The sequence below is a fragment of the Symphodus melops genome (genome assembly GCF_947650265.1).
Source record: "Symphodus melops genome assembly, chromosome: 4".
Lineage (NCBI taxonomy): Eukaryota > Metazoa > Chordata > Actinopteri > Labriformes > Labridae > Symphodus > Symphodus melops.
This window is the reverse complement of record NC_136694.1, coordinates 24,417,514-24,444,545: the sequence shown is the minus strand read 5'-3', so window position 1 is coordinate 24,444,545 and position 27,032 is coordinate 24,417,514. Positions and strand designations below refer to the sequence as shown.

General features: G+C 40.6%; 1 protein-coding gene across 3 annotated transcripts; it reads right to left on the bottom strand.

Moving 5' to 3' along the window:
- Positions 1-89: 89 nt before the first annotated feature.
- eya2 (EYA transcriptional coactivator and phosphatase 2) lies at positions 90-26,377 on the bottom strand. Of its 3 annotated transcripts, none has more exons than XM_079342689.1 (16): positions 26,053-26,377; positions 16,064-16,145; positions 15,535-15,576; positions 14,974-15,101; positions 14,395-14,511; positions 11,468-11,544; positions 11,043-11,226; positions 10,466-10,602; positions 10,228-10,311; positions 6,673-6,762; positions 4,141-4,199; positions 3,229-3,389; positions 2,095-2,209; positions 1,809-1,930; positions 1,572-1,672; positions 90-1,219 (listed from the first exon to the last, which is right to left on the bottom strand). In XM_079342689.1, exons 4-16 carry the CDS (start codon positions 15,074-15,076, stop codon positions 1,139-1,141), a joined length of 1,431 nt encoding a protein of 476 aa, XP_079198815.1. In that variant the 5' UTR covers positions 15,077-15,101; positions 15,535-15,576; positions 16,064-16,145; positions 26,053-26,377; the 3' UTR covers positions 90-1,138. The 3 variants fall into 3 exon arrangements, with proteins under 3 accessions (XP_079198815.1, XP_079198817.1, XP_079198816.1); XM_079342691.1 differs by having other exon boundaries at positions 10,466-10,599; XM_079342690.1 differs by having other exon boundaries at positions 16,068-16,145.
- Positions 26,378-27,032: the final 655 nt, after the last annotated feature.

Here is a 27,032-nt window from a genome sequence, read left to right as displayed (position 1 = left end):
TTTGTTAGTCACTTCGTCTGGTTTCATATTCCTCTTGGAGGAGTAGCGCTGTGAAATCAAATGAATCACCACACACATTTTTCCCACAATGCAATTAACTTATCTTTATTAATCTATCTTAACTGTCTGTCAAAACAAAGGGACAATGAAGCATTATATACAAATCAAAGCTAAGCCGACAGGCAGTGTGATCGGGCACATTCACGATCAGTTCATCTATTTTACAAACCGGTCATCAGAGAAATGAAAGAGGGACAGAAGAAGATGTGGAAACATGACAACATTTACAAACAGGAAAGTAAAGGAAGGATTCGAGTTCCAGTCATTAACAAAGCATCATCAACACAAGCTCTAATTCTTACAACCACATACTTTTGGTCTTTTCAAAGAGATTTTTATGGGGTTTTTTTATGCAGGGAACTTTGAGACCGTTTGGTGCTGTGAATGAAACGCATAATAAATAGATCACATTTTCATGGTGAAGATCATCAGGCTATCTTGAAAAGGAGAAAGTTATCTGACATTTGTCTCGAGAGTTATCTAATTTATCTATTACATGTTACAGTATTTCTTTAATTCCTGCTTCTAATTGATTCTTTAAAATACTAATCTCTCGGTGGAATATGAATAAAGTCTCATAAAATATAAAAATAAACAACGCACAACAATTAACCAACAATTTGAGTTTTAGTGTACAGCACTCTCTGTGTTCAAGAAACAAATCAGTGCATCACTTCTCTTGCATAAAATGTGGAACAAATTATGAAAAGATTTAAAGCAGAAAATAATTTTTAAAATATGCACTAATAGCCATAGTTCCTTGGAGTTAGTTGTGAAGATGTGTGAAGATTCGGTCCTTTGTGTTACTTTGGTCTCTTATTTCGGTCCTTTTTTGGCTCCATGTTTACGCGTCCTGAATGCAGACTTCAAAATCCTCTCATTTCTTTTGGCTTTGGCGTAAAAAAGGTCCACCTGGGTGCTCATAAGAAATCACCAGACCATAAAAAAAAAAAAAAAAATCAATTCTGACTCTGAATCAGTCTCTTCTGGCGCACACTCATCTAAGAGCTGCACTCATGAGTTCAGAAGCTTCTCACGTTTCTGGGTTGGAAGAGCAAAGAGGGACAGCTGGCGCCCTCTAGAGGTAATCTAGCTCCAGTGCATGGCTCAAAGCCTCCAGATCGGCCCGACAGGAAACTCTCCAGAACGGCATGTTCTTCTGAGAAAACAAAAAAAGAAAATCAAAGTCAAACACAGCTTTGATGTAAAACATGCAAACCTAACACAACATTCTTCAGCAGCTTGTTGTGCTCCTGTAGATGCACTGCAGATGTGAAATATGGGTTGTGGTTTGAATGGGGATTGTAGTATTTGACAAAGTATATGTGTTAGATAACATGTTGGCTTATAATGTACAAGGAGGATTTGCTGAACTGCCAAACCCAGGGAAAACTGTGTTTTAAAATATATGGAAACCTCAGACAGAAGCTTTGAAAACATGTCTTTAAGTTAACTCATCAGCTGAGGCCCATTCTTTACACAGATCACTAAATCGTGAGATTGAGTTGTACCTTCTTGGCCACAGCCTCTTCTTCTGCTCCGTCTCCTATCACCACATACACTGCTCTCCGACCAAACCGCTGAGAGACTCGCTCAAAACAGCTCTCCTTGCCTAGAAAAGACAACGTTTAAAAGAATCAATATTAAGTCATGAAGAAAGGTTTCATATCAGTTTACTTATTTCATTGGAAACGGAAACAGTGAAGAGATCGTCATTTTCTTTCTGAAAAGTTTTTATTTTTCCCCACCTGTCTTTGTGGCGCTGTAAATGTTCTCTATGGGGAACGCTGAGCCCAGACCGTACAGTAACACTTTGGAGAGTGCTGGGATGAGCTGTGTGGTGGACACCAACACGTTCACACAGTTCGGCCTGCAACAGGACAGGACACAAAGGTGTAGTTGAGTCATGACAGCTCAGAAGACAGATTGAGCTAAAGATTCCTTCAACTCATAGAGAGACATTGATTAAATGAATAGAAAACGTTTTACAGCTAATAGTTCACTTTAAATTAAGTCACGGTTGGATGAACACACCTGGAGTTGATGAGAGCCAGAGCTTTGAGCGCCTGAGTGAGCCACAGGTCAGTCAACACCTCCATCTCCCTCCTTAGCTGTAACCACTCCTCTCTCTTCGGGCTGCCCAGTAAACCTGCCCATCAGGGAGAAACACACACGACTCAGCATCAGTCTCAGTAAAATACTTGATCGATCCTTTATAATTCAAACATAAAGATCTCATATACTGAGCTCTTATTTTGAAGGCAAGACTGTCTGCTTTCCTTGGCAGGATAATTCTCAGACAACATTTTCAAGCCAAAACCTCGAAACCTTCGTAACAAAACCTATATTAAGGATCGGCTGAAAAACAAAGTGGGTGCTCTTCTCAGGGTGTGAACTGTAAGGTTGAATAGTGTTGTGAAACAACAGGATAATCTGGTAAATAATAGGCTGCCCTGTTTGTGCTTAATTCTGTTATAATGAATTCATCTGGGTTGATTTCTTCAGCATACAGTAAATAAGCATATACTGTATATCTCACTGTCGTCCCTATATATATTGAACAATTAAATGTAAGTTTGTTATTGTATTATAAAGTTTTTTGGTTGTCCCTGCCCAAAAAATGAAATGCCTGGCCACTTGCTTTCTTCTGGCTGGGCCCCTGAAGGCCCGCTGAATGGGTCCTCCCAGGATATGATTTAAATCAACATCTGCACTTTCACTCTAAGAAGAGGGACTTTACATAGAAACAATTAATGGACTCAAAAATAAATAAAACATGTTTTGCTGCTTCAACACGAAATAATCAGTATTTAAGTGTAGCATTTTATTTGGTCTTTATTGCCTTAAATTAGGAGGGACCATGCTTTTTTTTTTTTTTGCTAAGCTTTATGGGCCCTCCACATAGGCTCGGCTCAAAAAGCTTTCCACTTTATCCCCCCCTTTAGAGGTGGCCTTGACCAGGAGTGTTAGATTGTCTGGCAGGTGGAAATAAGAGTAAAGCTAGTGATCATTCAATTTAAAAAAAGATTCCCAATTTAAACACACACCTTCACTTTTAGGAAGCTAGAATATGTTTTATTATTCACTCAATTATTTGGAGAACATTTAGAAAAGCTCAGACAAAACAACTTACACAGATGTCTCACGTGAAACAAGAGCAGATCTTACCTCCAACGTTGTTCTTGTACGTGTTGTAGATCTCCTTGACTCTGCGATATCTAAAAGCCAGTTTCCTCATCCAGTCCACCCCTCCATGGACCCCTGACCCCAGGCACAGAGAGCCTGCCCCCGCTGGGCTCTGGAAGCCGTCCGAGCCAAAGTTGTAAGTGCTGCAGGATCACAATACAGGAAACAGTCAGGATATACATCATATAGACACGAGCTGCATTTTTTCCAGGGCTTCTTACGGTATCATCTGCGTTTCAGAGGGGACGCTTGAATAATCGCTGTAACTGCATTCATGGATATAGTTTGTAGCTCTAGGAATTTATTCAAACCATTTGGGTCGAGAACAAGAAGGCTTTGCTTAAACCATTCATCAAATGTAGGGGCTTTTGCCAGTGCTACCACAAACATTTCATGGACAAGAAAGGGTTTCAAGTTGAAAAAACGTAGACACTGACTTTCAGCTGTGATTAAAACTTTGTCAGTAAGATATCATACAGTATATACACCAGAGAGACATGGGTAAATATCGAAAAAGGCCCAGTTTAATAACATAAATACTTCAAAACAGTACAATCTGGTTCTTTCAAATCACTCCTAAAATATTCCAAAAGTGCTTCAACCAGTTTATGTAATAATAAAACGTCTGGACCAAGGGAGACAGAGGGAATGATAAAGAGAAATTTTGATGAGGAATGAAAGCGTTGGATAATCCTGTGACATATTATACTGCTGTGGAAGTCGAGGGGAAATAAAAGACATGCACATGCTTGCATGCATGAACACACACAGACGCAGAGAAACCCACACGCTCCTCGTCTCTCTCCTGTGCACTCAAACACCCAGAGGGCAAGTCTGGTTCATAAGCCGCAGCACAATCTGTCTCGAAGCACGGCAACACAGGAGAAGCTTTACCTCAGGTCCTGCCCGTTGTCGTCTGATGCCACGTCATCAATATGAACCTGGTCACATTCCTGGGAAATGAAAAGAAGAGCGGATATGTTAAGAGATCTGTTTCAGAGCGGAGCGCTGCACGGGCAGGTTGCTGCTCTTTAGGGGAGCCTGCAGGAGCGAGAGCAGCTATAGAAAAAAAAAAAAAAAAAAAAAAAAAAAAGCTTATATAAAAGTTAAGGAAGGCGAAATAAGGTGTCAGGACACGGGACAGTGAGGCGCCACAGACACAGGACCGTCAACATGGCTGTGAGACTGAGCTCAACCCTGTGGTACATTAACAAGGAGCATTTTTCATTGAGGGTCCGAAGAAAGGCCTATTGTTTTTGACAAGCACAACTGTGTGCGTGTTGTTCCTCTCTATTGGTGTAAAATGCATCGAACCAACACGACCGCAGGGCGAAAAACCTCAGTGAAGCTGAAATGCGTACTGAAGCTACAGAAAAAGCTGAAAACAAAGACGGGATGTGTTTAAATAAAAATAAAAAAAAAAACAAAACACAAGGAGCGGGGCAAAAAGAAACAAACACAAGCACGTCTACAACTTTCTCCTTAAAAAACATCTCCTCTTTCGTCGTCTTCATCCAGAGTCAAGTATGAAGTCAGTCCACACACATGACCATGCACACACATGTGGGAAAGCAAAGTGATAGTATAACTCGTAGTTGTCACACGGTGACCCTGGACAGAAAGGGTCTCCTATCCTCTTTCAGTCGTCTTGAGCCAGATGGAGACGCTACCTCATCTTCCCTCCATCTCCACATAACTCAACTCTCCTGGGCTTTCACCCTCCTCCCACTCAGGTGCCATCCGCCCCCACAGAGCCGCTACAACTGACCACACAATACACAACGCCCCTGCGCTTCTTCTACATACAGGATATAACTGTAGTAAGAATAAAAGGCATAATAACATAAAATACAAGCTGCAAATTAAAACTAGTGCAAATAGTGTGTATGCAAAGAAAGCAATCAAATAAATCATGATAGCAAAGGCAGCATGCTGTGATCACTAAGTTTTGTTAAACATGTGAAAAATAAAAAACACACTAAAAGGAAAGTAAATAAAATAAATAAAGGAACATTTGCAGTTAATGCAGTGAATTGTTGCAGAGTTTTGCTGCCAGATTTTTATTGAGTAAATTATTTGATTTGAATTTAGAAAACCAGCAGGCAGAAGATCCGAAACACGGCGACGGATTCTGAAACGCAGACAAAGATTTACCACCGTTCACCGGTCCCAAATCATTAAGAGCTTTATCAAAAAATGAAAAGAAGATTTCAATCAAGCGTTAAAGAAAACGAGAGAGTTCAAAGTGGACAGATGGGTTAGCCCTTTCTCTTGTTTTAGTTAAGACGTGACAGCAGAGTTCTGATATTATGTCGCTGATCGATGGATTGTTTTTTAAGATCTTTGAAAGCAGAATTTGCAGTAATATAATCTACTTAAATTAAAGCTGACACTTTTTTTTAAAAGAGAACCCTAAACGATTGAGTTATTGTTCCTGTTCTGTAATTAAATAAAGTTACAGAAGTTACCTTGTGACTTTTTCTAAACAGTAGAATGTCAATTCGAAGCTTTGACTTTGATTAAGCAGCCACAAAAATTACAATTATGCAGCCGTCTGATGGTATTACAGTTATGACAGCAGGAACAGCACTTGCAGCCACTGTGTGTGCTGACATGGGAAGGACAACATAATTGTACCTCCAGATTTAACAGCCGCTGTCAGCCCTCTGTGGCTGACTGCTTTAGAGATTTACTCAGCCCTGACAACAAAAGAGGGGATAAGGAGCGGGTTTGCAAATGGCTTCGTTGGCTCCTTTCCCTCCTCTCGACTGTTCCTCCTCCCATTTGACTAATTTTCCTCTCCGATACTCAGACACACACATATAATTACGGCACAATGTGTACTTGTTCTCTCTCCGCGTCCCCCTGTAATCTGTTTTTTTTCTTTGTCAGAACACTGTTGAGGAATGCAGCCTGGGAGACTTTTCAGTCACTCGCAGGTAGTAAAACTGCTTTTTAAAGGACTTCTTCATGAGTCATTCTTTTTAGCGATTGCATCGACGTCCATGTCAACAGTTTGGGCAGCAGGCAAGCTTCTACTGTAAGAGCGGTCTAGCTCCTTCTTCAAATGTTATTGCTCATCTGAGGAGAACAAATTGTTAGGAAAATGCTTTAGTCAGAGCAGACACAAGATACATTTGTGTGAGGGGATTTCTACAAAGACCGCCACTGTGCCTTATGCCAGGTTAGAAAAAAGGCAAAATGTCCGAACTCTCGCTCGGCTGTTTGGTTCTCTGCTCAAGAATATGCAAATATGTACCATTTGGTAAGTTCTCATGGCGGGAGAGTATTTTCACAATTATTCCAAAGAAACGCTGGAAAAGTGCTTCAAGGGGTAAATAAAGTAGTAAGATTTCTTTGGAGGGGAGGCATGATTCCTGAGAAATGGTTTAAAGAGAGGAAGAAAAAGACATTTTCGACACTTACCTCCAGGTCATTGAAGAAGAGTCTCGAGTCGGCCAGGTTAAAGATCATCTCCTCCATCCACAAACCAAGAGACACTGCTTTTGAGGAGTCCTGATAAACGCACACATAAAAAAATACATATTAATATCTTGCTTAAAAAAACATAGTTGTACTTGGAACTTCCCCTTTTTTTTGGACCATATTACAAATGTGTCTTTTATTCTTTGTGGTTTCTCGTTTTATACAGATATTGACAGGAGAGATTTGGATGAGAGACGACACGCAGCAAAGGGCCGACGTCAGATCTGAACCCACAGCCGCTGTGACGAAGACCACAGTCCCCCCGCACGCCGGGCACGCAATACATACTGTAAGCATCAGGCTATCCGACACCCCTCTCTCCAGCCTAATTTACAACAAGTGAATCCTTCAACACATTTCACTTCCTATTCATTAAATGTGTGTCTCAGTGTGGATGACATGTTTTTGTCCTCAGGCATGTGTAGTGTATATATGCTGCGGTAACACGTTTCCCCTCAGGCACAGTAAAGACCTTTATCTCTAAATCAACCTGAAACAGTAAACCTCAGCTTGTTTTTGACCTCGTTCATAGAATGAGGTCGAGACAAAACCTGGATCACTTCAGGAGTTGCACCCTTATTACTGTAATTCATTTATTCAACTATTGACTCTCAGGCGTACGAGCTGGCTGATGGTTTCAGAGTTTTGGTATTTAGAAAATTGGTTAATATTAGTTCAATATTATTTCACATCCTTGCTGCTGTTATTAATCTGGTCGTGTCAGTGCAGCCGCCTGCTTGTCTGCCTTTCATTCATTATCTGTGCAAACTCATCATATCTCAACTGACACAAACAGGTTTGAGGGAGAGGCAAGCGTGAATATTTATCTGTCAATCAAAGTCTCTGTTGATTCTCACCTTCACCAGCGTCCTTTTAAATGTCTGAACGGGACAAACAGTTTCACCCAAATCTCTCCAAGTAATTGTTATCTTATTCATTCAGTTCTTTCACAGCATCCTTTCACATCCATTCATTGTATTAACTGGAATTACATGACTTGAATAATTCAGTAAAACAGATGTATACATTTATCTCATGCTTTTCCATGTTACTGCAATGATTACAAAATGTACTGATGATCATATCAGTGAATGTCACTGTGATGGATTTACTTAAATTTTTTTAAAGATTTACTTTAATTCACCTCTGGGAGTAATAACGTATTTAATAGCTTTCCTTTTGTACGGATTGCCACACAAATGATCAGAAAGGGAGGATAACTGCAGCAGATGTAGCAGTTAAGAAACAACAAGTCTGCACCTGAAGTCAATCACAACCCTGTTTCCAAAGTAGTTGGGACACCCCGCATTAGAGATAGAAACAGACTTATTTGTAAAACATTGAAAAGCTGTAAAAAGCACGAGGACAACTTATTGAACTGTTTTAGGAAAATGAGAGGCCCAACGAAGCGACAGCTTTTAAACAGCTGGGACAGTGGCGACAAAAGATCGGAGAAGTTGTGAAATCGCATCTCACTATTAAAAAGTGGCAACGTGACTTGACAATATAAGAGTGTCGCTGAGTCTTTGTGCAGTAAAGATGGTGAGGGAGAGAAAAACAAAACAATACTCAGGCACTGCATAACACGAGCTTCATTTCTTTTTTTTCAATAAGCAAATTATAAATCATCACCCGCAAAAACACATTAATTACACTGTGGGCAGCCTGGCTGTCTAACTGCATGGGTGTGTTGTTCAAGACTACAAAAGCAGGTGTGTGTCAGTGTGTGTGCGCTGTATGGTTTTGATGGCACTGTTGGCTCGTCTTCGCCAGCTAGACAGGAGGAGAGGAGCAGTGTCAGCCAAAGGTGAACGGCAAATTAATGCGTCTGAAATGACAGGCAAATCTGTCCTCTGGCTTCAAAAAAAAAAAAGAAAATTGTATGAATGGGTTTGATGAGACATGAGTGGTAAACGATGACATTTACAAAATAACACCCTCCAAATAAAAGTCTGCAAGAAGAAAAGGTAATTAAGGACAAAGGGCGGACAAAGTTCAGCGTGGGAAGATGACAAGGAGAAATTGAGGAGTGGGGAGGATTGAGAAACCGGCCAGAAGAGGAAGATATGAATTGGAGGGGGGAAGGAGGAGGCATTAAAGGCTTAAGGAAGGATTGTCCTGCTTGTCTCACAATTAAAATAATGATCTGTAATCACCCTCCCTTCAAAAAACGACTACTGAATAAAAGACTTTTCCGGATAATCCCAGAGAGGAATTCAAGAAAATTCTCCCCCCCCCCCCCCAAAAAAAAAAAAAAGGAAAGGAAAAGACAATAAAAGCACCCAAGCATTCAGTTCCCACCTTTACTATTACATAGGGAATGTTTGATATGAAAGGCAGAGGTCGGGGAAAGAAAATTCTCACACTATAGAGTGACAGAGAGGGCTGCTGTATGATAGATGAGAGAATGGAAGAGGAGTTACAGGGGAGGGAAGTGGCTCCTCGTGTGGATCTCTGTTCACCTTTGGTGAAAACAACTGTCTTTCAACACACCCATTAGTCTTTCCTGCACGCTGGGCCCAGACTTGCCTTTACGTATAGCTCCAAACATTTGTTTATGATAAGAGTTTAATAGGCTGCGGATCCTGGGCTGGCAGACACAAAGCGGTGAGGTGGAGATAATTCATGCCAGAAAAAAAGTTCAACATGCTTGTCAAAGTAACATCAGTTGGCTGCAGATTTTGGATGAAGGGGTGTTACTAGCTTGTAAGCTGTCTTGATGATTTGGACTGTTCATCTGTTTTTCCACTGTCATTCATTTTATTCCTCTGCTACATGTCTGAGTTTTGATGTCAGATTCTATCCAACTGAGCTTCCCTGGATCCAGCAGCAGGGTGTTTTGGTGGAGGGAGGAATCAGGAATTTTTGGCACATGAGTCACATTTCAACACATCCACAATCCTTTCTTTTTCTTTCTCCCATGTTTCTCTTTTTGACCCCCCCCCCTCGCTGTGGCAGGAAAGTAAGAAAAAGAAACAACGTTACGCATGGCCCGCCGGGGGGGGGACAGAAGAGATCAGAAACTCTGCTCTCAAACTCCCATCAGCCTTGTGTCAACCCGCAGGGGGACCGTGAGAATTCAAAACACACATCCCCGGCCAAAACCAAGAAACGCACCGCTGTCCACCCCATCGTCAGCCCCTTCGTCAGCCGCCTGTCTTGTTATGTAAAGATCCCGCTGGCTGTCAATCAGGCTGCAGGGTGCTGGGGTAGCTAAACAACCCCGGTGCATTATGAAAAGAAACAAGAGGGCAGGAAGGCAAAACAGTCAGCGTGTGAAAATGCTCAGGGATGAGACCCAAAGGTGGAGGACTCTAAAACCTTTGCCTGTTATTAAAATAAGCAAAGAGAGAAAAGGATGGCTTGACCAGGGTGTAAGCACACAGGTGTTTTGCTTTGCCAACACACAAAGCAACAAACTGTTCCAGTGTGGTGAGCTACAGCACGTACTTCCTCTTACAGTAAAACACAAAGGGAAGGGTGATATCAGCCTACCTTGCCAAATCGTGAGGAGAAGGTTCCCGTGAGGAGCGAATGGAAAATGATGATGGTTTCATCCAGGTCCCAGATAAACACACGCTGCAGTAAAATAACAGATATGTAATATTAACCTCATGAAAGTGTGTGTGTGTGTGTGTGTGTGTGTGTGTGTGTGTGTGCATGTGTGATGGAGAGAGAGGGAGAGAAAGAAAGACAAATATTTTACAGAAAGACAGTGTGAGTGTGTGTTTACCTCTATGTCAGAGTCCAGAGGTGGAGCAGGGTCATTGACTCTTTTTCTCCCCCTCAGCTTCCCATCGGAACCCCTCCGTGCCTGGACCCCCTCTTCTTTACCTGGGGTGGGGGGGCTGGGCGGCGGGTGGTACTCTGCTAGAATACAAACATTTCAATCAAGGAGACTTGGTTTTAATTTAAAAGTACTGGTATACAAGAATAACAATTGTCTGCAGATAAAAATCTTGTGTATTTGTGAAGTAGCTTCAGTTTGTCTTAATGCGTATTTTCTTTAGAATTATTGATGAATTATTAACTTATTTTTATTTTTGGCCCACCTTTTTTTCTCTCTTTGTTTTTAGGGTTCCCCTACTTTTTATAGTGTTCCTTTGTAAATAGTACAATACAGTCAAAGTTAAGAGTGCTTGCTTTTGTTTATGGTATAGAAATAGTTAAGGTGAGATGTTACCTTATTATATCGTAATTCATTGTATGGTAAAAAAAAAAAAAAAGAGCAACATAAAAAACTTCAAACTAAAGTACATAAACAACCGAGATCCAGAGAAAAAAAAGCACATGGTTTTGTTATTTCTTACCTGTGTGTGATTCTGGGCTGTGATTGGGCAGCATGACGGAGTGTTCTGCATGCTGATAGGCTAACGGAGCAGTGATGGCAGCAGGGCTGATGTTGCTGCCTGTTATATAGGGGCTGTTGTAGTGATGTGAGTTGTAATATGGAGGGTACTGGCTCTGACTGTAGCTCGAGTACGCTGAAAACTCCTGTCGATATGAAAACAAAAACCTGATCATTTAGTGTAATCAAAAGATGAACAATTCCAATTCAAAATGAGTCAAGAAAGTGACCCACATTTAAAAAGTCAAGAAAATTTAGAACAGCTATGAAAACAAATGATGTTTGTCTAGATTATTGTAAGATACATAAATTAAGCACAGAAGCAGCTGCTGTGCATCATGTAAGATTGCATTTTGAGTACTTGTTGGAGTGGGTTTCATTACTCACTTGTTGGGTAGGGTTGAATGGCGTTGTACTGGAGATTGCATGTGTGCCCTGAAATATTCCAGATGAAATTCCACCACCTGGTAAATTATGTAAAGGAAAAAAAAATCAACAATTAAAAACTGTGAAGTCATGCAAGTGTGACTCTGATCTGATCTGTGGAGCTGTGGTGAGAAAGTAATGAAAAAGCTTTGACTCCTTCCTCACTGAGCCTTCACTGGGATATTGATTTTAGTTTGACAAAACAATGTAGGAGGGAAATTCCTCTGTTGCTGCTGCTACTGAGGCTGCTCTGAGGATCTATTGGTCTACTAAAGCCAAGGCAGGAATGAGTTTCTCCCTGTAATATTAAAGAGTGATGGGTCCTCACTCTGCATCTTTCATCTCATACTGTATGTCTCATTCTGATTATTTTGCAATAGTACTTCCACCGGCTGCAAAGGAAAAGTGTTTCTTCTTTCAGATCTATAGTTCCTGTTTGTTAGGAGGATGGATGTGTGAAAGGTTACACGTGGAAACTGATCATTGTAGAAAAGAGGAACAGAAACAGTACATGGTGATGATCTTCTCATAGAGGGCCTATATTCTTAACAGCTTCCCTAAGGGCTCTCTAGAGCCTAAAATGGCTTTGATTCACTGACAATGTGGGGATGTTTCAATGAAAATGATAGCAGCTTTAACAGGTCATGTCAGCTCCAAGCTAACTGCTAACATTAGCCTGCAAACTTAATCAGTTGAGTAAATTAACTGTTGACAGTGTAAATAAATTGAATAGGATTTAAACAAGCTGATGGTGCTAGATGAAAAGTAAAGAGCTATCCAGTTATAACAGTTCACTCTTTAAGGAAAGTGAATGTCAGGACCAAATAAGATGAATTTTGTCCAAATATTTCACTTAATAACACTGACCCCTCTAATCTGAGATCACGCAAACTCTTCTCATGAATCTTTTTGAAGACCCCCTTCAACATTTCTTTCCTCATTTTTATAAGGCTGCCACTGCTCCCTGTTGTTCGGCATTTTTTTCCCGTCTTCTCCGCGGTGCATGACAAACAGAAGAGTAATGACTCACTGGAAGAACCACACAGAAACCTCCCCGGACAACACAACAATCTTCAAAGCGGCTGAAGGAAAAATACAAGAGGTCTCTCCAGTAAACACCGAAAAGCTCCCATAGTCCCCATTTGGTTTGAGTTGTACACACAGTGTACTGTACTGTACGTGTGTGGAGTGTGTGCCTGCGTGTGCATGCTGGTGTATTGTGTACAGTATAATGGACGACATGGAAACATTCTGAAATCCTACAAACATTTGGTCGTTGTGGCAGTTTATTACCGTTTGAAGTTCGTAGTTAATGATTTATGCATAAAAAACATTCAAACAAATTTATTTTGTTTAGGAACCGTGTCTTTGAAAGTCAAACGGCAGTTTGTTAAAAAATGTTTGTTGGTTCAACAGACGAGTCATTGAAGGATCTGTGTTTTGTACGAGGTTTGATCCAAAATGGTTTCGCATGAATATTTACATTCTTGTATAATGTCTGACATCTGAATATTCTCTCAGAGAGGAAGTGACATGGGAAAACAGCATGAGGAGGCAGAGGGAACTATCTGGCTGTTCTGCTCTACCTGTGACCTAGGTATGGAACCATCGGTCACCTGATATAATTTTCATCATCTCCTAATATCTGATACATCTCATAATCCTCTGGATTAGAATCCCAGTAAAATCCAAACATGGACATTGAGTGGAAATTTGTCAAACTACTACACCAAGTTCAAGAATGAACTGTCATGCTCATGTATTGTCTTGTTTTGGTAAGTATTTCATATTTTTCAAGAATGAAAAAAATGGCTCGAAAATAAATCAACGATTTTTTCTGAACACTACATTTGCAACAACTCCTCTGAGGGTAGCGGATAGAGAGAGCGATAAATTGCAATACATTCAGATCCTTGCAATGTGTTTGTGGAACAAACACAACAAACTTTCAATCCTTTAAATGTTTCTTGAAATAAAGTCACACCGATGACAGATTTATGTTTAAAAGAGTAAAGAGGTAGTATGTTTACATAAGGGAAATAATTGGCCTTTTTCTTGATAAAAGGTTGTATTACAATTATTTATCATTTAAAAAAACTGAAACTTTATACTGAAAAAACTTTGAGAACAAGGCAGGTCCACACCTCATCTGTTTACTGTTTGATCCTGTTTGTTCTCCCTTTGTGTCATCCATACAGTGGAAACAGGGTCTTCCCCCCCGTCTGCAACTTTAAACCTGTTCACCCCCCCTTAAAACGCACCTTAACCTCTCCCCTCACACACACAAGGTCAATTTCACGCTGCTTCCAAAGCCATAAAGTCGCACTGAGCGAGTCATGCTTTGGGCGCCGGACGACTGAGGAATGTGTACAGCACTAATACACACACATACATACACACACCAAAGTCTTGCACACACACAGAGGGATGCCAGAGAGCTGCACAGACTCCCAGGCAAACCTCCTCTTCAGTTTTTGTTTTTCATCAAAGACCCTCAACCCATCTTCTGTTTTCCCCCTGCGTTCTTGTTTTTCTCTCCATTTTCATTCCTCTCTGTTTATGTCTCTTTTTGTGTCACGGTCACAAGTGCTGCCTTGCCTGCTGTGTTGTTGGTCTGAGTGGAGTAAGGGGGCCTGACCCCGAGAAAAGAGGAGGGGTGGGGAGACTTTTGACGCCAGGAGTCCAGACCGCAGCTAATGGAGAACAGGTGTGGTCGTGAGGAGGAGAGGAAAAGAGAGAAAGATGAGGAAAGAGAAGAGGAGAGAAGCTGTAAAAGAAGAAGGCAGCGCAACGATAGATGCTCCGTCCTGTGTGTGTGTGTGTGTGTGTGTGTGTGTGTGTGTGTGTGTGTGTGTGTGTGTGTGTGTGAGACAGTGTTTGAAACTCACCATGTGTGTGTGAGTAGCTGTACAGACTCTGACTGGGAGGAGTGCTGCTGAAGTTTGAGTAGCCCAGTAGTCCAGTCTGTCCTGGAGAGTGACTCAGGCCGTCTTCTGTTTTTATGTCTAAGCATGAAGAGAGACAGTTGAGTATCCTTTTGTTTGTTCTTACAAAACTAGCCAACATGCAACCTTTTTAACATCTAAACATTTTGAATGATATGACCAAATAAACTTTACCATAGTAAATATGTATTTCGGATAGTTTTTAATCAACTATGAACAACACCTCTATCTTCTGATATGCAACAAAAAAAAGATACAATCATATTTGAACATTCATTCTGGCGTCCGAACACAGTCACTGCATCTTGTGTACACCGGAAAACGTCTGTCGTGCTGAGATACCACCATTCCTCCATCATGTTTGTTTCTTATCTTTTGTAATTCTATTCTGTTCTTATGAGCCTAAACTGTTCTCCAGTCACTCCTGATTCTGTCCAATGATCTGTGATGTTGTTGCATCCAAAATAACACAACAGTGATTTAAATGCACACACACTAGCTTGCAGAATCTGATGTACTTACTGTACGACGGCATGCTGTAGCCCTGTGTGTGGTGTGTATAGGGTGTGTATGGCCCTGTTGGCTGCAGGGTGGGGCTGTACTGAGTCTGTCCATACGCAGCCATGACACTTATCCCCCGTCAGCTGATCCTAATAAGGAAGAGATAAAGAGGAAACTTTTCTCAACAAGTTCTTCTTCTCTTTATCTGTTACAATAAACCGTCTGTTTGGTCTGGTTTTAATTTTTTATTTTAATGAAAGAGCAAGAGGAAGAACATGCAGTACACAACTGTCAGACAGACACATGACATGCAAATATGTCTCAAACCAAAGTGAATGAAACGAATGCAACAAACAAGGCAGTTTCTCTTTCTCCAACTTCAAGCTCGAAACAGCAATAGAAAAACATTAAGCAAACAGAAAAAAGTTCCTTAAACTGCACAATTAAATTCACTTAAGGTGGAAAATGTTAAAAATCATTTTAAGGCTTTTATTTTAAAAGTATTTTAAAGAAAAAGTACAAGGTATAAGAAAGAAGTTCTGCAGTTCTACTTGAAATTGTTGTGACATTGTTAAAACTCACCTGAAGTAGGAATGAAGAGCTCTAAGTAGATAATGGGAAGCTCTGTAAATAAAACAAAAACAGCATCTGTAGGTAAGTTAACATTTCGACCAGTCAGGAAATGTAGAATTACCTTTAAAGTAGATCAAATGTTCATCTAATCTCACATTGTTGAAATGTGGTGCTTCTGACATGTTATTGTGTTACTAACAAAGGACGCATGTATAACTATTCCCAAATAATCTTTGCACAAGTCCAGGGGAGATTTGTAAAACATAATAAGAAACTCAAAAGACATACAGATATGATAAGATTTAATGACAAGTAATTGATGTATATATATATATATATTGCAGATTTAATAAAACTGATATATTTCACCTCATTTGTCAACTAATTATTTGAAGAAAAAAAACGGTTTCTCTTTTAGATGAAGTTTATTTTTGGGGCATTTAATCAGGTTTTTTAACTTCCACAGTGAACCTGGTGATTTCAGTAAATCCAGTCGCTTTCATCTGTCGCACTCTCTTTGTAGTTTTTGCTCTCTCACCTGCCTCTGTGAAGGGAGAGCTTTATCCTCTTTATCCCGTCACACTGCTGTTAGTCAGGTTCCTCTCTAGCTGTCAACTCTCCTGTGGAAACAATAGCAAACACACACCATCAGGACACAGGTATGCAGGTGACTGACACATGGAGACGTGCCTCAGGGTCTTGTTGCAGCAGGATGAGGAGGATGGAGCGAGTTTTTACTCCATGAACGCAGTTCAAGAGTTGAGAAAGAAATGTGGTTTTGGTGCGACGCCTGACATTGTTAGAGTCTCTGACAGCCAAATGAGTTTAACAAGTTTTAAGGGAGAATGTAATGCAAATGTAATTCTTCTCCGTAGGGAATTGCTGACTCACTCTGCTGTTTGGCACCATTGTTGTGCATACTGTGTGCAACTGTGGAGAGGAAATAAACTCAAGAGAAAAAAAGCCAGAACAAGCCTGGCAATAGTCCAAAAAGTCAAATTAGTTGTTCACAGGGTTTACACAACTCTAAGTTTGACTGGGGGTCATATGATGAGGGACAGGATGAGACAAAAGAGCTTTATGAGGGAGAAAGATTGAAAAAGGATAAGAGGTTATTCGACTTTGTTTCTCAGAGTATCTCTGTGGTGGTAAAAGTCTGTATTTGATTAATTATATTTTGCAGGATGTTAAAAATGCATAAATCAGGTATGTAATCCAATAAATTAGTTGTTTATTGCATTTCTAGAAAATGAGTTTCCCTTTAAAGCTCCTGTGAGGAACTTTTAGTTTGTGTTGATTTGGCGCCCCCTGTGGACATTAGGGTACATAAAGTATATTTTTTCCTGATCATCTCCAGTAGAAGAACTGCTTTACTACAAGAAAAATACATCACTCAGTGTAAACTTTGTGGCCAGTGAAGCACAGACTTTTTCTGGAGCGTGCTGCTAATCACTTTATCCGACGCCTACTCCATCAGCAGTCGATTCAGACACTAAAAGTAATTGTGTATGAATAATCCATCTTTACACTAAAACCATCTTTGATGATTTTATGAAACTTTGAAGGTCTAAAAGAGGAATCAGGATCCGTTTCAGTCTGTTCCACAACCTGATAAAAACTCCTCACAGGAGCTTTAATTTTCACACCTAGCATTTGTAAGGAATTATTACATACTTCGATAGATGTTTTTTGATTACTTGTATTACCATCCACATCCACAAAAAATGACAAAAGATAAAAGAGTGAGAGATTATGTGGCTTAGAGATGGGAGGGAAAGGGAGGTTTTAGCTCAGTGATCTGGAGGTCAAAAGGTCAATGCTACATGAATTAGTCTAAGGAGGAAGCTGGACGAGGTCAGTCTGTCTGACAGCAGCTCATAAAAGGAACTCAGAAAAACAGAAGTAAATCTGAAGCAACATGGACTGCATACATGTTAACTAAAGTCAACTCATCTTTATTTTTGAATCCAAATGAATTAGGACATAAACCACACTTCTGTTCACTGCTTCTGTGTGCACTTGGTTTCTAATATCCCTGAAGATAAATTTAAATTCCACAGAATTGTCAGTCATAACCCAGTTAAACCTACCTGTGAATTTTAATGGATCACTCCTGATCTCCTTCTCTCACTTGGGACATTATTGGGTTCAAAATATGACAGAAGGTTTGGTTTCTTTTTTCAACTTTGGTAGTTTTCAAAACCATTTTAAAACATTAGTCCATCATAAAACAACAAAAATAACATGTTTGTGGTTTCTTGTTTATTTTCCATCCTGATGAAGCTCAATACTGAACATGCTCTCTCTCTCTCTCTCTCTGTCTCTCTCCCTCTTCTATGTCTCTGTCTCTTTGCCTTTGGGCCATTCCAATCTGGCAAAGCTGCAGCTAACTGCCCGACCCCTGACCTCGCTGACAACACGCCGACAGAGACAGATGACAGTCATGAATTATGGGGGCAGAGGGGTTTTACTGCAGCAGAGATGAAGATGAGGTTGAAAAAAGTAAAGGCTGTCCGAGCACGAGAACAAAGTGACAGAAAGTGTGAGAAGTCCGCTGACCAACAGCAGCTTCAACAATCCAGCTCTCGGCATCCTTCTCTGTGAACTCGCATCATTACAAGCACAATCTCGGACTAAATAGCAAAGAAAACACACCAGTGTTGTTTCAGTTCCAGCTGATGGAGCTGCCCCTCTTGGTTTTAAAAACACCCGTGACAGCCTGCAGTGTTTTTTGAGTTAATAAATGCTTTCAACCATGTTCAGAAAAACATCCACCTGTGTAACTGACCGTAACATAAACTGCAATAAAACACACCATGACACTACAGAGGGGATCTACAGTGTCTCATAGCCGTGTGCACTGTGAAAAGACGAGAGTATACTATACAATTTGTATTTAGATTTTAATGTTCAGATTTATATAAGTGATGATAACTTAAAGTCTTCTTTTTGATCTTGTTTTAATTAAATCTGAAATATGACTTAGTATAAATCATGTTTTCTTGTGACTTTCCACCTCAGAAATGACCCTTGTAGCCATTGGAGACCCTGATCTGACCTTCATCACACGCAGACTGTGAAGCTCCAGAGAGTAACACTGATCCCTCAGCACAGAGGAAAAATAAGAAAAGTGATGTTTTTCTTTGCATTTCCAGGGATCAAAAGTAAGAGCAACGCCTGTTCTGAGTCCTTTTGACTTCAGCTGCATCCCAGCAACAGTCCCGTATGCACGGACACACACGTACACACAAAAAATTCGGCCTGATAGCAAAGGCACTTCCTGGTTCAGGGTGAGGCCTGGAAGGAGGGCGCACAAGGCCATGGGAACTGCAGGACACCGGAGGGAAGATGAGCGGGGCTCAGCAGTGATGTGGAGAGCCGAGAGCTGAAACCAAAGCTAAAACAAACCCAGCAGGGCCACAGGGGGCCACGAGGGGCTACAAGGCTAGTCCCACCAGCTTCACCTGGGTCTCAGGGTTCTGCAAGACCACTGCTTCTTTCACGGATATCAAGTTCTTGCCTTTGTGCTGATTGATGACATCACAGTGCTTTAAGCTGACCGGCTATTGGAGACAGTTAAAGGAATACACAGAGATTTACCTGCTGCTTAGCTAAGCTGTTGAGTGAGCAAACTTCAGATGTGCCAACAAGCTGCATTCATCAGCCTGATGCTCAGAACACGATGTGTTCAAAAACAAGGCTGTTCGTACAACCTGTCATCTGATCCCATCTGAGGGCAGGTTTTTTTTAGTTGTTTTTTTTTTATAGTTGTTTGCAAGAGCAATGGACTCAAACGATTGAAAGAAGCAGTTATTGTTTGAGTCAGATATGACATCATTTAATATTATAGAATAGGAAGTGATTTAATGCTGTATGTTAGGATTAAATACAACAGAATAAAAAAATCAAAAACTTTATCTTTTATAGCATTATTAGCAGTGGACAGAAGGGTTACAGAAATGATGACGGAGGGAAGCTATTTCAGGTTTTGTTCAACAGTCTAATAAGCACTTTGTTTTTGGGCGATGGACTGTGAAGTATCGAGACTGTTAGCAGCAGGGATATCGATGAAAGAGAAGAGATCTTCTTGGGGTTCTGACTCAAGGCGAAGAAATAGACACAAACTTTCTACAAAACTCACAGAACTGTCAAACTACTACGTGAGTGTCAATGTGTCAACATTTAGTAAAACTGACTACATCTTGATTTATTAGCTTGAGGAACATCTAAAAATATTATCTACAACAAATGCAAAGAAACTTGATTGTTTGATTCCGAAAAAGCTTGACATGAACCTTTTCACATCTGTGTGTCATCAGGTTCACTCGAAGCGGAATTATAAGTTATGAAAAATTTAGTTCAGACCATATCATAAAAAAACACACACACACAAACAGACAGATAACAAGGTCTGCTGTCTTCTACTTGGAATAATGTTTACAGACTTTGGGATCCACAATGGACTGACTCATCACTTTATCTTCTTCTTCCATCAGCTTTGTGTAATTAGACCCTCGGTTTGATGGCTAGTCAGGCTTCGCTGAATGTGAAGGGTGTGTGCCTCTTATCTCATTTAATAGTAATCACAAAGTTATTTATCGAGTGCCTGCTTTGCTCGTCGTGTCAATATGTCTGCTGTGTCGGTGTCAGTCTTACTCTTAAAGACACGTTGGGATTTCTCCTCACAAACTGCTGTGGTCCTCTGATGCTTTGACCTTTTATCGAAACATTTTGGTTCTCAATCAGCTGCTTGTTGAGGTGACCTGCTGGCCTGTAATCGTGCCATATGGGACCCCACCTGGAGTCCCGCAATTTGGACAGTCTGAAAAAAAAAAAAAAAAAAAAGTGCCCTGGGCAAGGATGGGGGTTGATTTGTTGCTGCACAAAAACCCCTCTCTCTCTCTCTCTCTCTCTCTGATAAAGGACTACGAACAAGGGGGCCCACTATTTGGGTTTTCTGTGACACTATTGGCCAAACATCGGTGCCATCTGCCAGCTACTGCCCTCTTCGGCACAAAATATCCCAGCTGTGACTGCAGTTATACCGCACTTTCACTCTCAGCATTCGAGTTGAATGTCTTCATCTATTTTCATATAAAAAGCTCAAAGAAAACCTTCCCAGTTGACATCACCAAAACATGACGATAAGACAGAAGATGAGCCAACGGAACAACTTGTTGAACTAAACACAAACTGCACACATACTGGACACTGGAGAGTTATGTGAAAGATGTTTTATTTGGCACTTTGTAATCGGTATAAAAGCCGAGCGGAGACAGAGGCTCAGGCATGCTGGAGTGATAATCTCAGAGAATTCATTAAGAGGGGAACACATCCCAAGTGTGCGTTTATGTGTTCGGTTTCCACATATTTTAGCATCACACGGATCAAACACTTAAAGACCTGAGCCTGTGTGCTATCACTCCCTGTGAGTCAATTATCAGATTATTTCTGTTTACAGACAAATATCACCTTCAGAGGAAACAAAGCAAAAAAAAAAAAAAAAAGAGCAACATATTCACTTTTCTTGTTGGGCAAAATGCTAATCTCACCAGCAGCCTGTCTGCTTTCTGTCGACTCCGCAGATATTTGCTTCGACAGTAATAAGCAAAAACACAGGAGTCAGACGTTTCCACATTTCTGTCGCTGGTTTTTCTATCAGAGAGAAACCATCTCAGGAAGGTTTCACACAGCCGGCACGCTAACGTCCACAGCTTCAATGTTTACATGCAAGCAACACAAACGAAGAAGCTCGGGCAACCTGTTTTAGACAGTACGCACAGGAATCAATGAAACCCCATCACTAAAAGAGTCACCAAACATTCTCCCAGGATTCTTCTGTGAATTAAAAAGAAAATGTTTGAATTCAATGAGAGGCTCTGATTCATCTCTGGCATCGGGGAGCTTGTCGCCAGCTCTCTCTCCACTCTGTAACTTTACCTCTCAGACTCGGTGGCCTTTCCTTTCCACTTGACTAACTCCCTCCAACAAGGCTACTTTAATGCCAGAAGCCCCCCTTCTCCTTCTGCCTCCCCCTCCCAGTAATCAAAACCGCTTTATTCAACAATGCCGGTGCCTTTATTTTCCTGTTTTTCCTCCAGCAAGCTCGCCCTCAATACTTGTTCGGAAATCTTTCTTTTGCTCCTCCTCGCCCACTTTCACCGCCCAAACCCCGACACTCGCACATTTAATATATCTAATAATCTCAGCCAGTTCCAAGAAGGACCACCTACCCCAAGGCCCAGACTGTGACTCCCCTAGAACCAGTGCCCCGGGACGAGGGTCAGAGTGGGGGACAGCTGGCAGACCTCCCTGCAGACTGGAGGAGCGGCTGTGGGGTTGCAGGACTGTGCTGACCCCAGTCAGATGGTGGTCTGGCTCCCAGGTACAAAAAAACAAAAAAAAAAACATCTGGTCCAGTGATGGGGAGAGTGGTCACACACACACGCTCGCACACTCAGAACTGACACACGCCTGACTGCATGAGTGCCCCTGCTTTCGCTAATGAATTTTCACACACACACACACACACACACACACACACACACACACACACACACACACACACTGAGATGGCTGCTTTATTAGTCATTAGGAGAAAAAAGGTTTGCCCTCCACCAGTCTCCTCAGCAGATACAAAAAGTGGCCGCCCTAGTTGCTAACAGCTGGCCAGACGGATCTCACTGGTAGCTGAAACTCACCGGCGACACAGACGGGCCGAGGTCCAATTACTTCTTTACTGTTAGATTTACTGTGCGAGCCAGTGTGTGTGTGTGTGTGTGTGTGTGTGTGTGTGTGTGTGTGTGTGTGTAAGAGAGAGAGACAGACAGAGCAAGAGATTGACTTATGCCTTTTGGAGACATAAGAATGAAGGAAAATTTAGAAAAGAAGGATAGAAACTGGGGAAAAGGAAATTCAGGGAAAGATTCAATGGAGAGAAGTGAGGCTGAAGAAAACATTTTGACATTTAAGAAAATCGTCCCAGCGCAGCAACAAATTATTAAATTCTCCTTTCGGTGGGAAGTACCCAAGCGGTTATTATAAAGCAGCAAAAAATGAAATATGGTCACTGCTGGCAGCGATATGTGTGGCTTTACAGTTCTTGAGATGAGATAAGGGAGAGGGGAGACGGACAGCTGTTGTCTGCTGACAGCCCACAGTTAATACACACACACACACATCATTTCACAAGGCCTCCCCAGGAGCTCCCTTGGGCTTTAGGGTATTAAAAAGAGGAGGAACGGGGGGAGAACACATTTAGGGAGAAGTGGGATAACTTTCGAGCCTAAGACTGTCAGAGATTCAACGGAGCAACTAATACTTTCTAATCCTGATCCTTAGTTTCACTCAATGTAACGATATGGATGCAGATGGACACGCACACAGACGTAACACTACACGGACAATGAACTACTTGTCAATAAGTTCTAACACACACACACACACACACACACACACAAACAACTGTAGACAAAAAGACAAGTACTCCTTTAAGAAAAGTCAGTGAATCTTGGTCTACTTGATCATTTTCGTTGCAGTCTCACCTATTGTTGTTGCTTTCATGAATTTCATTGACGAAAAGCTTGAACAGTGTAAAGCTGGAGCGTTGTGATCTGATCAGACGAGCTGCTGTTTAAAAAGTTGCACACACCGGGACTCATTCATGTCTGCTTCACTCTCAGACTGGATCAACATCAGAAGCGGGTTTCCATTAAAACTTAAAAATCAAAAGAAGATTTTATCATGTCTGAAAACAACTATATAAAAATGTTATTGTTTTATTTTGCTGTTCAGTGTTGCTCCTTATTTCTTATTGACTTTGTCATGTGTTACTTTCCTACAGTGACAGCTGACATAAAATCTAAAGCAGAAAACAAATGGACAGTCACATCAGGAGGTGTGACTTGGTGTCGCCAAAAAAAACCCAACAAGAAGTAAAGAATACAAAAAATAAAAGTCTGTATAGATGAAACGATTCCAGAGAATTGTGTCATTTTTTTTTAATTTGGTGCGTTTAATTGTGTTTCATTAACATTTTTTTAACCAGGAAGTCCATGAGATAAAAATGTCTTACTTTAAGATTTTCACAAATTTACTCAGATTTAATTTCTATTTTCTTTCTTATTAAATAAAAACTTCAGTGACTTATTGCTACAGTGTTTAAATATTTACACAAAAATGTATATATTCTTTACTTTAAGCACTTGACAAACATCGTCATGTAAATATCTTATCCTTATTAGCAGGCTATGATTAACAGTTAAGGTAAATTAAGACAGACATGTTCTGTATATGTGGGCTGAATAAAAACAGGCAGTGTGTGTGAATGAATACCTCCAACACTGTGTTTTAATACCACAACAAAGTAGCATGTAACTTTAAGAGACTTTCACTTTGACATGCAAATTATTGAAGGAACTCAGTTCAGGTTAAACATTTTAGACTGAGATGATGGACTGAATGTTTTTTTTTTTTTTTTACATTATACAGGTTTACATGAGTGACCTGGATGAACCCTGAGTTAAAGTGAGCACGGCTGTCTGACTCCTATGATAAAGAGAGGCAGAGACAGCTAGTGTGAGGGATGCACAGGAGCCTAAAGACATCACGGCCACTGCGGCTATGAAGAAATAGAATTAAACCGGTGCAGATAAGTCAGGACGAGCAGAGCTTCCTAAGAAAATATTTATCATTCCACAAACGTTTGGCTTCAGAAGGGCTTGGGAATTAATTTGTGTTTTCTTAGGAAGGGGTGCCTTGCGCTACAGGATGGGGAATTCTACATAGCCAGAGACTTTTTGGGGCTGCTGCTTATTCACAATTTATTAAAGGCGGTAATAAGAACCTTGAAGGCTGAGAGAGAGAGAGAGAGAAAGAGAGAGCGACTGAGAGGGCCCGAGGTGGAGAGTCAGGGGAGTCCAGAAATGAGGCCTAATGTTATTAAGAGACGAACCACAGTGTTAAATGAAACACGCCCCAAAAAAACATGCCTGCAGTATGTGGTCTGAGACACCTTTCCAAACCCCTGCAAGGCCCTGGGATGATATTTGTGGGGATTGAAATACAGGTATATAAAGGAGATGTACTTACATTTACAATCCGTCACAGACTTCATATGATACAGCGACTACATGAAATTTAATAAGACTCCAATTTAGGAATACCAGTTCTGCTGCAGGTATTTTTCAGGTTAAGAGATATATGAACGTCGTTTTTATTTTATACGTCTCAAAAAAGAGGGACGTTTTTATAGAGCTAATTCATGGACACATTTCGCTTAGATTAACTTCAACTCCAAAAACAATTAATTTTAATTTAGAAAACTTCATTGTTCATTTATTAAGATGCAAAATAAATAAATAAATAAACGTGGATGTAGAAAAACGTTCAAATCTGAATGTCACAACAAACTTTTCCCCTTATCTTAAAAATGTCATATTTTACAGGCTTTAATTTTTAAAAACAGAAAAGTTCGCCAAAGGTCTTTATAAATCAAATTTCCTACCTCCATCAATTTGTTTGAAAACCAAAGGGCCCCATTAATTCTTGCACCTCTGTGTGTGCAGCTGATAGAAATAGCTCAAAGGTGATTCAAAAGGTTGGCAAAAGAACACAGTGTGTGAGATTTCAGTCTGGAGCCATGAAGGGGTCCTTGAAAAATATGAATGCCAGCCTTTGAAAAATGCTTAGCGAGGCTCCCCTAATTTAGTTAATGAGGGTCCCTGCATGGCTGCAGAGGGGTGTCAGTGATTTGGGTGTAATCTTCTGTACTTAAGGCAAGCCAAAAAACGTTGCACGGAGTCAAGCAGCACCAAGAAAAACAAAAGGAGCTCAATCGAAGAGAAGGTGCCTCACAAAGTTTTCCCCAACCCAACATATTTTCAAAAGGCTTTACAAAAATCATGTTTATCTCATGAAATGAATAAAAAGTTGGGTGTAAGACGTAGAAGATTTTGCACAGGAAATTAAAATCTCAACTGTTTAAGAAGCATCTGAATGTTTTCCTTTAAGAATAATTAGGACATATTAGTTTTCTAAACATATATCAGCCGAGTTTATAAACATAATATAATATAAATATATTTTTGATTGGTATTTTAAATTAGCTATAAAGGGAGCAGGTTGAGTTTGGTGGGGAATAAAACAGAAGAAATAAAAAAAAACATATAAATAAATATTACAAAAACGTTTTCTTTTTCTTTTAATAAGCCTTAGCCTACATGTCTCTCGCGAGACACTTACAAAAAAACTCTGCAGGATGATAAATTTTAGGGTGTCAAAAATTATGACCTACATTTAATTTTAATGCAATAAATTTATACAAATGAGCTTGTAATTTAATTAATGTAACATCAACAAATGATGTGGGTTACGATGGCCAGTATTTGCTCGTAAGTCAGACAGGCTGAAACAATATTTAGTTAGGCTTTTAATTGAGTTTAGTAAATTTACTGAGGAGAATAAAAACCACGCCATATCACAATCCACGACCAAAGAGTACGTGACTCTTTAGTATTTCACACTTACCATTTTTCGGTAGGAAGAAATTTGAGGGAAAATCCAACCATCCGTCAGTGCAGTTGTGTCTCCATGCCGAGGAGACTCCGCAGACTTTCACGAGCTTCCCGTTCACGACAGTTGTAAAGTAAGCGCGCGAGAGGAGTAGTAGAAGAAGCGCGAGGCTCCCAAGAGCAGACAGCTGACAGCTTTGTGCAGATACTCACTCCTCTTCCTCTGCAGCTTCGACAGCGTGTTTGCTTTCCCGGCAGTGGGGATGTGATGTTAAGCAAACTAGAAAAGATTTCTGGTTCCTCCTTCTCCTCCTCCTCCTTCTCCTGAGAGGTGCGCGCGCGGCTCACAGTCAGAACGTGTGTTTGTGTGCGCGCGTGCGTTTTAGTGTGTATGAGCGCGCTTTCCTTATCTCCACCTCCACCTCTCAGCTTCTTTCGCTTCTTCCTCCTCTATCTGGGCTTTAAATCTTTGTTTGTTGAAGGGCTCCTCTCCTCGTCTGTTTACACAACGACCCTCACACTATTCAGCTGCACCCTCAGAAGCAGCGGACCCTCTGTATGCTCTACAGATAGCAGGATTTGTTAGTTTGTGGTAAACAACTGCAGGCTATCGACAGTCCTATCAGTTAACTGTTACAGTGTGGAAATGAGGTGGGAATTCTTGATTTCCATCCTCTCTTTCTGGCTTAATACAACGTGTTCATGTTGCAGGTGCAAGTTTAGAATCAGTAAATACACAGCACAGCCTGTTTTCACTGATGCATTAATTAATCAGGCCCACAAGGCTTTACAAGAGGCCTTTATGTTATAACTTACTGACAGGAAAAAATGCAATCACATTTATTTTAAATTTGTGGAAGTGTTAACATAATTCATAAAGCAACAGTCATAGGCTGCAGTATCTAAATGTCTGTTAACTTGGTTGAATACAAAAAAGTCCAAAGATACTAAGAATTAAAAGTAGAGCTGAAAATCATTATGTATAACGATGACATT